Here is a 13,466-nt window from a genome sequence, read left to right on the forward strand (position 1 = left end):
AGAATTTACAAAGTCACCTTCTGAGTCTCAGATGGATATAATTCACATTCGGTGATGACCTGGATGATTAAATACCATCGGAGACTTCTGAACAGTGAAATCAACAACAGTGTGCAGCAAGACAAACCGTGTGAAGAGGAAGACCAGTTTACCTGCGTGAAGCCCAGTTTGATGCGTCTCTGTTTGAAGGTCTTGGCAAACTGCTCTAGCTCCTCCAAGTCGCTGGGCTCCTCCAGGCTGGGTGTGTCGATGTGCTTTGGTGTCGTCTGGCTGTGAGGAAGGGATTGGATGGGGGTCGCTGCTATCGTGCGTGTGGTGTAGCAGGCTGTGAAGTGAAAGGAAAAGGTGTTAAGCAGGTTTGGATTTTGAAATGTATGCAAATCTAACAGATTTTCATAAAAATAAAATAATCTAGATGATGTGTACAAATGGATCCAGTGGGTAAATGGGACGCCCCTGACCTGTGTGGCAAGTGTGATGCTTGGCTGGGTCTGCAGGAGGTTGGCTTGGCTTTGAGGTAGTTGAGTTAGAAGGTTCTGGGCCTGTAGGAGACCTGGTTAGAGCAAGAGGAAAGACGAAACAATCAGATAGGCTGATCACCATGGAGGAACGGAGAGATCCAGGAAGGTTAAGACGACACGGGACTCACTCTGCTGACCCTGTGGTGTCTGCGAGATGATGAAACTGCGCGGGCTGCAGCTGTGTTGCGATGTGGTGGCCCGGCTGGACCAGCACAAACTGCTGCAGGTTGAGGTTCTCTGCTGTTGCAGCTGCTGTAACTGCTGTATTGTTCCACACAGACACAATGTTAGTATGCGTCACTATACCAAGTGCACCAGTTAAGCTATGACTGCCATGACAACCTCACCACTTAAAATGAGTGGGGTTCAACAGTAAAGAAGTGTTATGTTTTAGGAAACATAAATTTTGCTCTTGCCATGTCGATCAGCATTTACGCATATGATATAGTATTTTCTGCTATTTTGATCCTAGTGGAAATGCTTTTGCCAATTTAAAAGTGTTCAAATGCACCCCTTTTAAAAAAAAAAATAGATTTTAACATTTCATTTTGGGTACTTTGATTCCCTATACACTTCAGATGCAGCTTTCCTTCGTATAAATAGCTGAAGGGCCTGAAGAACAAAATATTGTTTTTTTCATATTTTGTTGCATTTTAACTATACCCATGTAAATATACAATACGATTCATATACAATATCAGTCGTCTTTCACACATTTTCAAGTCCACCACATTTTAAGAACAATTTGAAAGGTCTCCCAAACTCCATCAGAATAGTATATTTATCGCTTAATGTGTTCTCTTTCCACTGACATATTTGTTACCATTTCTTTCAGCCAATGTCCTATATTTGGCTAAATGTTCATTTTAATTAAAACACACACTTCGCTTCAGGGCAAGACAAAATACTGCCAGGGCAAATATTGAAATAAAATTTAAAAAAAATATATTTTTTAGAAAGTCCTTTCCTTAATGTCTGTCATCCATTGGGGTTTGCCTTTATTTAAGAGACAATATCATATTGAAAGAATGGTCTCGTTACAAATCAAATAAAACGGCTATTTCAGCACTGAGACTGGGATGAATGAAACTGCGCTGTCTTACAGGTGTGATCTGGATGGGTTGAGAGAGGGGGATCTGGGTGATGGGGGTGGCAGCGGAGGCAGAGATGCTGGCTCCTGTAGTGCTGCTCTGCTGGCCGGCTGAATGCTGCACCGCTGCTGCTAAGAGCTGAGCCTGAGCCTGCTGCAGCAATAACTGCTGCTGCGCCGGAGTCAAAGTCAACTGCAGAAAAGAGAGTGAGACAAAGAAACAAAGACAAGAATTCGCTTAATCTCTTATCACCACATTTGGCATTAGGCCCATTTCTGTAAAACTCTCAAGGTGGAAATTCCCCCGTTACTCACAACGCTTTACCCTGGATTAAGTGTGTTTATTTACTAAAAGGCAGTTGCAGATATTGCCATTGTCGAAATGTTCAATTACAGTTAGCCATGATTAATTATATTTAATAACTATATCAACCCATACTAAAATCTTTGAGTGTGCATGATTTTAAAACATTTCCCTAATTACTCAATTTATGCACAAAATAGAACACAGTGAAATTTCAGTGTGTCACTATATAACAGGGTTATATGTATATACTGCAAAAATGCAATGAAACTAAAGCCTGTTCAGGTTCTAGGTCGGCCAATCAGTGCTAATGACAAGTAAGTGTCTACATTAAGATGATTTTTCAAGTCACAAAAAGGATTCTACCACTTAAAGAAAAAAAAAAAAAAAAAAGGAAATCAATACCCAACTGTACAGGATGAAGACAATGATGAATAGTGCAGTACTATACTATGAACAGGCAACATGTTATTTTAACTTATTTTAAAACCAGTCATGTATAAAAGTGGGACTCCTCATGAAAAAATGCATTATCCATAACTCTACACATTTCAACTCAATGAAGCACTGCAAATGATGCCTCCACTCTCAAATGTGTTAAATATTTATACATGAATAGTTTACAATAAATGTATAAATATATTGTATATATAGCTATAGTCAACAGATTTTGAACAATAGCTGTATATTTGATGATATCAATTGCAATGCTTGATGTTCTTTCCTCACTGTTTTTTTTTTTGTCAAAATGTACACAAATCTATGTCTGTAATGTTTGTAATTCACCTAGAGGCTGGTTTGGTTTATTGCTTTTAACTCTTTAACAAAGACTTTTAAAATCTCAAAGGAAAAATGAATGGGGAGAGACACTTCGGAGCAAAGATCACTGAAAAGCAGAGAGGGACTGCTCTACTCTTTTGCACGATAAGGTTCATGCTTTTTCTGGTTTAAATGTTCCAGTTTGGTGGCAGCAGCAAACCTTTTGCTCAATCTACGTGGAAATGGGGGCAGAGAAAGCAAATACAGAGGAAGACCATCCTAAAATTCCTCTCCAAAATCAAATGTGTTTTGTTCGTCGCTCGTTTATGGTGATGAAAAATATACCGCAGCCTTCTGAGACTTCAAGCAGAGAGCAAAGCGGGTATGCTAATTAATGAAACTGTTATGCAGTACATGTAAATTCTGCATAGATTTGCATATTCTCAACCATCTGTTTCCGAGCAACTGCAGAGCAGCTAATTAGCATATGAGCCCCAATAATTTCCCCTGTAAGCAGGAGAAAGCAAGTTGTTCTGTAATTCTCCAATCTTCAAAGTAACGACAAATCTCACACATTATTTTGGAATAGACTGATGCATGACATCAGCTGGAAAGCCTCTACAGTCGCTCTGAAACACGATAATGAAAAACGCAGGTCAAGACAGTGGCAGTTTTGTGACTAAGACACGGGGCCCTGGGGACATCTTTAAATTCCTATTGTGCTTTCATCCATGGCACAGACCACAAATGTGTGTGTGAACTAAGAGAAAAAGATTCTACCTGTTGGAGCAAGGCCTGTGCGTGTGCGTTGGTGATTGCGTTTGTTGTTTGCACAGTCTGCCTGTGAAAGTCCAGTCCATTTGTTTGGGCACCTGGAAGAAGAAAAGCAGTCAATGTTACAATAGATCAGAGCCACACAAAAAGGTCTTTTCAACCAAGTTATTCAGCTCCATGGCCTTTCTTATTTCAATCTTAAAAAAAAAAAAAACATTCAGCGATACATATTGAGACTCATTGTCCTAAATGTTCAACCTCATTAAAATCAGCACAAGTGACCCTTTACAACGTACAAATTGTGAAGTGCTGGTCTTTCAACTCACTCAGGCGTTAAAAGAAAGTTGTGTTAGAAAGATCAATGCAAAAGATCCGAGCAGACTACTGGAGAAAATATATGAACATGCAAGTTAAGGAGCCAACGGTCCCTTGAGTAGCTCACCAGTGTTTTCATCCCCGCTCTCCATTGCACATTTACTTGTTTCCGATGGATTACTCATTTTAGAATCTGGAACAGACAGAGAAAGGTCTGACTTTCAGTTTCTCTTCAAAGACCAATCATTCAGTGACTTACAAAAGTGAGACAGTAACAACCCCATGACCCGATTTTTTATTTATTTTTTTATGAATAAAAACTTCAAAAAATATTCCTACTTAATATGCCATAGACTACACAGAATGTCTCAAAGTCTAAATGCACAAACCAACAACGTTGACTACTCAACTCCAGAGAGCATAGCATCACTGTAGGGTAAAACAGATCTTAAAATGTTGTTGCCGACCACAAACATCACTCACCAGCAGCTGCTGCACCTGCCTTGTCAAGCGTCTCTACGAGCATCACAACAAACACCCCCTTTCGCAGACAACCCTAAATAGCAAAGGAAGTCTCGCTTCTGGTGTAACTAAACGGTTTGGAGTGGAAAACAACACGCGTGCAGAGCACAGCTAAGCTTCAGTGGAACTGTGGCTGCCTTTCTCTCAGTCTCTCCGGCTTGCCTGCTTGCTTTGCTCTCTCTCTCGCTCACTCTCTCTGTGCCATGATTGTCATAACAACTAGAGTGTGAAGAAGTTCGTTTTCATTTTGGAACGGAACAGAAGCGCAGCGGCTGTCATCGGCGTAATAAAGCATAAGTATGCAGCTGATTAAAGCCATATGCAAATCTGCCTCACTTCATTAGTCGAGCAACACTTTGAAGTCCTGCAAGCAATTCATTTCGCACGGCGCTCCGAGAGCTTTCTCCCTAATTTAAATGCTCATAAATATTTATCATTTCATTAGCATATTAATTGGATCGCTTTGGAGGGAAAAAAGGAGGAATGAAAAAAAAAAAGTGTCCATGCACAAGCCCAATTACCTATGGAGTGCTGGTTAAATTAGGTGAAACAGGTGAGCTTTCTGTCAATGCGATCAAAGCGCACAAACCGGCGAGGACGGTACTTGGACATAAAGACAGCAGGTTGCATTTCTTATACATTCTAAGCACCAGAGGTTGCGGATGAAGCTGTTCGGAAAGTAAATTACTTGCCATTCTCCACCATCCTATTCACACAGCCCCCTGTGGCCCAGACACTTCACGGAATCAAATTCCGTGACTCCTGTAGCCGTATTGTCTGGAAAAGAACATGAAGTCTGCTTTGCATATCCAGATTAACTGTGCACCTCATTATATGATATTTTTCAGAGCTTGGCCTAATTACAACAAAACAGAGATTTACACATTAGAACAAAGATCTGACAGAGTAAGCAGAAAGAAATCCGCCTATCCACAAGGAAGTATTGCTGACACTTAAAATACTTTTTCAGAGTGCTAAACTTAACTCAGACAACAGAAGGATTACAAGACTAGCATAATCCTACGAAACATATATAGTTTCATGTTACAGCTGTATTTTTTCTTAACTTCTTATCTTAAAGAAAAACTAGTTTGACGATTTAGTTTTATGACAAAACTAACCTGGAGAGTAATATTCAAATTAGCAAAAAAAAAAAAAATTAATGCAAATATTATACTTAATAAACATGCATTTTATGGAAAAGAGATTACCAGCAAGCAGGAACAAATAACATCATTCATATTGAAATTGCGCATTTGAAAACACATTGCATTTGAGTTTCAGGGAGAAACTGATGAAAAATTAAAGACACTTGATAGTATGATGGAAACCATTCACAGATTACAATCATTTTCACTCATATATTATAATTTAATATGACAAAACCATTTAAGTGCACAACATGAAGTCACTCCAATCTGCCACATATAAATATAAAGAGGATTGTTGCACATCATTCTCAAAGGCTGGCAAAAACCACCAACTCTCACTAGATTTTAGGTCTATAATTATTTTAATTAATAGGCTGTTAGCCTGCAGGGGCTGTTTCTACATGTTCACATCAGCAGAGCATGAAGAGAAACTCGAGCAAAAGAAAAAAAATAATACAGACAGATGGTCAAAGAGAGACGCAAAATGCCATGAAGTTTCACTACTATGCTTGAAGTGTCAGTTGCTGCAAAAATTTAATTAAGGATTCATGCAGGTCATTTACACTATAGGAATGAGCGGTGGATACAGGAAACAAACAAGTTTCAGCATGTCATTGTCTCTCTAAGCCCTACACACCGAGTGAAAATGTTATCAGTTATAAGGCAGGGTCTGTTAGACCCGACTCCTTCCTGACATGTCTGAAGCCAAACATGTATATGCTCATTTAAATACAAACCAAATAGTTTTCATGTAGTCACAGAATTCATGTTAAATGAGAGAAGGGTGATAAGATTTTTAAAGCAGATAAAAAAAGTGGTAAAAAGTGGTTTCTCTTGCTGTGAGACATCAGGGTGAAAGATAACATAACCATAAAAATTTCAACAGTTAGGTTTGTGGTCTTTGATTTTTGATGAGCCAAGACACTGTTTTGCCTTAAATGTAAAATACTCTATATTAATTACAAGAACAACTGTATGAAAGCAATACTATAGGGTGGGACAAATTACCAAAATATTTAACCCAGATATGCATCATGTTGTTACTTTTAACTAAAACCTTTGATGAATGAAATAAAACTGAAATAAATGAAATATAAATATTAGATGAACAATGACTGTTCAATCTACGGTGTGATACAGATATCCAACTTTACCCACATAAAGCGATATTTACCATAGAAAGCTGTAAACTGCCAAACGTGGACTATTACAAACATTAAAGTTATGAATTTTTGTCAAGCTGTTCTGTAAAGTGGTGTGAAAAACGATATACGAATAAAACGACCAATAATTAATTCGTTTTGAATATCAGCTCAACAGTGAATATCTGTGATTCGAAGAACGTAGATACAAAACCACGCCACTATTGAGAGTTGTATTAATGAATAAGCAATATGATAATTAAAGCACTAAAGACTATTTTTCACAAGAGAATAAAAATAGCAAAACGGACTTTTTTTGGCTGTTAACGGATGATGAAACAGTAAAATGACTAAATACACACACAAGCATACAGCTTCTGGAACAATAGTGGAGACGCTGTTCTCTATTTGCGGATCACATATTAGACTAACAAATAAAGCTGGCATGATGCCTGCATACACATCTCCTTCGGCAGACAGACTGATACGTTACAGAAACACCGGCTGTGCTACAAAGTAACAATTTATCACAACTGGACTGGATACATTGTTTAAACTGCCGTCAGAGTTCCATTTTGGCACGTTCCACCATCCTTCGACAATGAAATGGATTCATTCTGATAGAATATGCTGAACAGCGCATTCTGAGCTCTAGAAGGCCCACATGAATAACATAACAGGGCTACACGCCTGCAATGGGCACAAAAGGCAAGAGAATAGGCATAAAAAAAAATCACGCCGTGTCCTAACCGTACACTAAGCAAGCCCCAGCTGCTCTGCTCTTTCATATTTTCATTGTAAACACGTTGCGCAGACGCCGGCTGATTGCGAGCGAATGAATATTCAAAGCTTTATATGTGGGATTGGCTCACGGCACAATACAGCAACACAAAGCCGCTGGAGTAGCTTTAGCCACTTAGCATGCACACCGCAGCCTTTAGTTATGATTAACTGTAAAATTCTAACAACCTTTGACCGGGGACAGTGCAAAACCCCGCGAGCTGTCGCCGATTATGACTAATAAAATATTCAAAGCGGCGATTTCTCAGCGGTGGTATGAATATGTAACGCGGCTGCTCTAATCACACAAAGGAAGCATTTTCCTTTAATTTGCCGTCGCAATGCATCGCCAGTTTCACCGTCGCGCAGACAGAGAGAATTATTCCCCGATACGTTTATTTAAAGACTGCATATGAGTGCAACATCGGGTTTGAGTATTTCGTTTACGCTTTCCCTACCGCGCTTTACTGGGTTGAGAGAAAGAGTGTTTGAATATGAATATGAATATGTAAAATGCAGTAATGATTACCTGGTCCTGAACTCTCATCTTGACTCGCTGCTCCTCCGTCCGCCATTTTGAATATTTAAGCCCAAATCCTCAAAACACAATACAGAGGCTCACCGATGCACTCACTCACAGTCACACAGCATCTGAGCCTGAGAGAGAGTTCCCCCATCAGAGCGACTCAACTCACACAGGACCACCTCCAAAGGACACGCGGACATTGATCGTTAACCATAATTACACAAGTTTTGAATACAATTTGGACACATGTAGACCTGGCATGCGTTATTGGTCATGTGCAAAAAAAAAAAAAAGAAAAGCTTTGTTTTATGAACAATGTAGTGAATTAATAAAAAAGAAAATAAGAAACAAACAACCAAAAAGAGCCTACGGAGACAATATGTTTAAAGTGTCTATTTTCCTAATTGATTTTAAGCACTTTTTAATCACAATTTAACCCCATTTTTCAAATATTTTATAAAAACTGTATTATTCAACTATTTTTTTTAAATGACAGTACATCTTGCTACATTTCAATATAAAATTATGCAATTAAATAATAATATAGAAAGCTGTATAACTTACTGAAAGACCAAAATACCATGACTGCTTCTGTACTAAGGCACACATGACAATGTAACAAATTTTTATTCCGTTACCAAAAATGATATTTACAGCATATTCTTTACTGAAGTCTGACAGAAATGATCCAAAGACAATAAAAGGGCTTAAATGAAATGGCTTATATGAAAAGAGTGAGAGCAAGTCTGTTAACTAGCACAGCTGAGCAGTAAATAGGAACGGAAGTTTTTGTGAGCATGGCGTCTGGTAAAGATGAATAGTTCCTTACCAAATGGAAAAATGACCTGTTCACAAAGTGCCTGTAATTTCAGTTATGTCTCCCGCACTACCATCTGCTGGTTTTGTGCGGCAACGCACCACAGCTGGAATACACGTCCAGTTTTTAGATTTAGATGTGTTGTTCAAAGAAGTTAACAATAAAGAAATCTTCTTAATATTACTTAAACATTCAGATAGCAAAGCATGCGCATGTAAACCTTATGATTTATCAAGTGATATTGTACACAAGCCATCCTGAATAAAAATGCAGGGAGGTCCAAAGCTGTAATATTTAGTATGTCCCTTATTATTAGCTATGTAAATATCCACTTCCCCTTGCATGTCAGTTCATTTAGCAGAATGACTCCTAATGTGTACTACTATCACATCTGCCATTTTGTTACAACCTATCTTGTAAAACTTGAGGAAGAAGATAAGAGTCCATAGTGCAATAAAGGTGTGGTAGACACAGGCGCAGAAGCAAAGCAGTTTCGGTGAGCACACAGGAAGCCAAGAAATAAGGATATTTCAAAAAAAAGAAAAAAAAATTAGAAAATCTACCTGAGGACCACCATCTATTGCAGTGTGATTGAAGAGCGACAAAATGTCCAACTGGAAGCTGATTTTTTGCAGCCTGTGTTTAATATCAGGTGAGGTGGACGGTTTCCTGACATTCACAATGAGTCCAGCAGTCAAGATCAAATCAATGACATTATGTTTGGTATAATTAGTTTGTGTCAGTGATTTCTTTTCAGTTGGTCTGTATGTAATAGTTGATAAAGGATAGTTTTTCAAGTATTTATGTTCTCTGTTCTGACGAGGACTACAAAATGGAAGATTTCTTCCCCTACTTATTTCATTCATTTACATAGACACATACACAGAATCAGCAGACTTATGCATTCTTAAATACCATAATCTATCAATGTGAAAGAACTGAATAAATGATATCATTAAATAAGTGAATTATCAGAATGTGTAATGATACAACCACACCGTGTTTACCGATAAACTGAAGTTGTGATTTGTTTTACTGTAAGTGAGAACATTTTCAAATGTAGAAAGGAATTTTACTGAATATTTTCAGATCATTCCCTTTTATTTGACATTTCCCTTTTATCTTAAAATCATTTTTCAATTCTGTGTAATGCTTTTTGAAACCTTTGAGAAATATTATAAAATCCTGCGTTTTAAAAAACATTCTGCATTTTGAATTTTGCATTTTAAATATGATATGCACGAAGTTCTCTCTCTTTGCCTCATAGTGATGTCAGCTAGTTCTGGACTGGAAGTGACAATGAGTCAAGCTAATGTGGAGGTTGCCAGGGGTGATGATGTCACCCTTACATGTAATTTTAAACCTAAAAACCAAAATAATGATCTTATCGTTATATCATGGACTGGTGAGGCTGATGAGATATCTGGGCAGAAGGTAAGCCAGAAAAATTTCAACTGTCTACCAAAACACCATTAATCACCATTAGTGTAAAAACTATACCTGTATAATAACAAATAAACTATTACAATGAAGCCAAAAATTGTTCTTTGTTTTGGCCTCATAGGTCATTTTCGGTTACTTTTACTCCTATGGTAAAGTAGACATTGGATCAGACTATCAAGGTAAAGCCATGATAGACACGGACTTTAATGCAAAAACATCGAAATTGACTCTAAAACAAGTCACTCTTAAAGAGAGCAGAAGAATTCAATGTTTTGTTCAGATTCCTGGAGACATCGACGGCAAAATATCGGACACTACTTTTCTTTTGGTTCAGGGTAAGATCTTTGGCACTTTGTCTCAAAAGAAAAGTCAATATATACATGTTTAGAAGAATCCATCTAAAAAATGTTGAATGAATATCATTTTTTTTTTTTCAGTTGCACCATCACAACCCGTTTGTAAGGTAGTAGGCACAGCAGAATATGGACACAATATTAGCCTTACCTGTGTCTCTGAGGAGGGCTCACCTAAACCAACATACAAATGGGAGAGATATAGTGTCCAAAATATGCCTCAAGCATTTCCTCTCAAAACCACTGAAAGTAAGTTCTGTATCTTCTTCAGTGGACTAGAGTAATTACATACGTTGTCACTCTATGTTATAGTTTAAACAATATTTTGTGCAACAGAGGATGGAGTTTTGTCTTTGGTCAATGTGTCCATGGAGACATCGGGTTACTATATTTGCCAATCAATCAATAAGGTCGGAACAGCCAAATGTAACATGACGTTGTCCGTAATGCCACGTGAGTATTGCCGCTTTTGCCTGCTTTCTTTCTTTTTAAGGTGATCATTTATTTTAGTCAGATTACCAGTTATTTTACCATGTGTTGATATGAAAGATCTTGATATTATAGCTTAATGTCAACAATTGACATGATTTACTGTGTACACTCTTATCAGTTTATGTTATTCCAAAACACACACACACAAACTTTTAACTATTATATGTCTTGGTGAGGTTCAGGGGTGGACCTTCACCCCTTTTTTTGATATGTGCAGGTACCTTACAGTAGTACAATGTTTAATGTGTGAAATCTTGACCTCTGAAGACCCTTGACTGATTTTCATTTCCATGTCTTTCTGTTTTTACAGCCTCTATGAATCTTGCTACAATAGGTATTGTGGCTGGTTGTATTGCTGGAGTTTCAGTGCTCATAATAGTCATCATTTGCTGCTGCCGCAAACGGAAACAGAAACCAAAAAACTATGAAATAGAGTAGGTCTGCATATGCTCTCAAAGTAATAGATGAAGTGATTATTGGTTTTTGGATGGTAGGTCCTCATTGTTAGTATATGTTTTTACCCATCTGTATGTTTGTTTATGGCCTCAGGAATCCAGTTGTGGAATACCATGACAAACCACCACTAGAAATTACCGAGGATGCGAATACAGGCATCATGGCAATCAATGAAAAGGGAACTGACAAAGCTTTCAATGATGACCTCAAAAATCACTTTGATGACCGCAGAGGTAGCCATGATGACCTCAATAAAGGAGGCCGTGATGACCTCAGAGATCGCTACGATGACCGCAGAGGAAGCCGTGATGACCTCAGAGACCATGATGACCGCAGAGGAAGCCGTGATGACCTCAGAGACCATGATGACCGCAGAGGAAGTCGTGATGACCTCAGAGACCGCTACGATGACCGCAGAGGTAGTCGTGATGACCTCAGAGACCGCTACGATGACCGCAGAGGTAGTCGTGATGACCTCAGAGACCGCTACGATGATCGCAGAGGAAGCCGCGATGAGCTCAGAGATCGCTACGATGAACGCAGAGGTAGTCGCGATGAACTCAGAGATCGCTACGATGAACGCAGAGGTAGTCGCGATGAGCTCAGAGATCGCTACGATGAACGCAGAGGTAGTCGCGATGAGCTCAGAGATCGCTACGATGAACGCAGAGGTAGTCGCGATGAACTCAGAGATCGCTACGATGAACACAGAGGTAGTCACGATGAACTCAGAGATCGCTACGACGAACGCTGAGGTAGTCACAATGAGCTCAGAGATCGCTGTAGATAAAATCAGCATGATCAGTATGATAATCAAACCATTTTATTATTATGATAACTAATAATTAAACCAATTTTTTTGCTAATAGGACAACAATTCCAGTGTTTATTTTAGCTCTGAAGTTGTTTAAACCTACTATATTGTTCTTTTGTTTTATTTGCCTATATTTGATAAATCAAACTGTGTTGTATGCCAGCAGATGAATCATACATTTGTATTTACTTTATTATATGATTTTATGGGATATTAACATAATTTTATATACAGCAAAAAAGTTGTTTTGGTATGTATGTCAGCTAAAGTAATTGACATTTTTTTATTTGGACTGTTCTTCTGAATCATGGATGGATGTATTCATTTATTTTTTATAGGCAGGGGTTCACATGTAAATACACAGTAATGTAAACTGCCTTCTTAAAGGGGTCATATGATGTTGCTAAAAATAACATTATTTTGTGAATTTGGTGTAATGCAATGTGTTTATGCAGTTTAAGGTTAAAAAAAAAACATTATTTTCCACATAATGTACATTATTGTTTCTCCTCTATGCCCACCTTTCTGAAATGCATCGATTTTTACAAAGCTCATCATTCTGAAAAGCGAGGTGTGCTCTGATTGGCCAGCTATCCACTGAGTTGTGATTGGCTAAATACCTCAAGTGTGTGATGAAAATGTTACGCCCCTTAATACTGTGATGTGTGTCCCTGCACAACAAGACAAAACCAATAAAACCCATTATAAACTAGGCATTTTCTTTACTGATTTACTGTTTTTTTTTAATTACTGATTATAATGACTTATACAGTGTTTTATGCATTGTATAAATCACACCAAGTAAACATAAAACCATGTCTGCATTTGTGACTGGAGAAATGACAAACAAGTGCTACTCAACACTGCTCAAAACTCGCGCTTGAATCATTAGTGGCAAATTCTTTAAATATAAAACATGTACTTACAGGCTGTGAGTCCTCGCAAAGTTGGAACCACCTTATAAAACAGCCTTTGAGCGCAGAACCATTCTGCAGGTTCAGGAAACAGTCCTTCATAAAATGTGTCACACAGCGTCACACACTGCAGGCTTGAGTGAGGAAGTTCTAGGCATGACAAAGCGTATATCGTCCACTTTTGGAAGGCCAAACAAAGTAGCTTCACTTTTCCCACTAAACACACTGTATCCACAATATGGCGGCAACGAAAATACTACAGCGAAAATAAAAGTTATTCCTCATTTCTTTGC

At 38.2% G+C, this 13,466-nt stretch overlaps 1 protein-coding gene and 1 pseudogene across 1 annotated transcript; one reads left to right on the forward strand and one right to left on the reverse strand.

The window, feature by feature from the left end:
• Positions 1 to 5: 5 nt before the first annotated feature.
• LOC113108055 (POU domain, class 2, transcription factor 1-like) lies at positions 6 to 8,016 on the reverse strand. The gene is made up of 9 exons (XM_026270881.1): positions 7,888 to 8,016; positions 3,891 to 3,956; positions 3,455 to 3,546; positions 1,625 to 1,804; positions 720 to 782; positions 650 to 684; positions 462 to 553; positions 153 to 325; positions 6 to 59 (listed from the first exon to the last, which is right to left on the reverse strand). The coding sequence occupies exons 1-9, from the start codon at positions 7,931 to 7,933 to the stop codon at positions 6 to 8; spliced, it is 801 nt and encodes a 266-aa protein (XP_026126666.1). The 5' UTR covers positions 7,934 to 8,016.
• Positions 8,017 to 9,110: 1,094 nt separating this feature from the next.
• On the forward strand, positions 9,111 to 12,235 carry LOC113108056 (cell surface A33 antigen-like; annotated as a pseudogene).
• The last annotated feature ends 1,231 nt before the right edge of the window (positions 12,236 to 13,466 follow it).

This window comes from Carassius auratus, chromosome 9 (assembly GCF_003368295.1).
Source record: "Carassius auratus strain Wakin chromosome 9, ASM336829v1, whole genome shotgun sequence".
Lineage (NCBI taxonomy): Eukaryota > Metazoa > Chordata > Actinopteri > Cypriniformes > Cyprinidae > Carassius > Carassius auratus.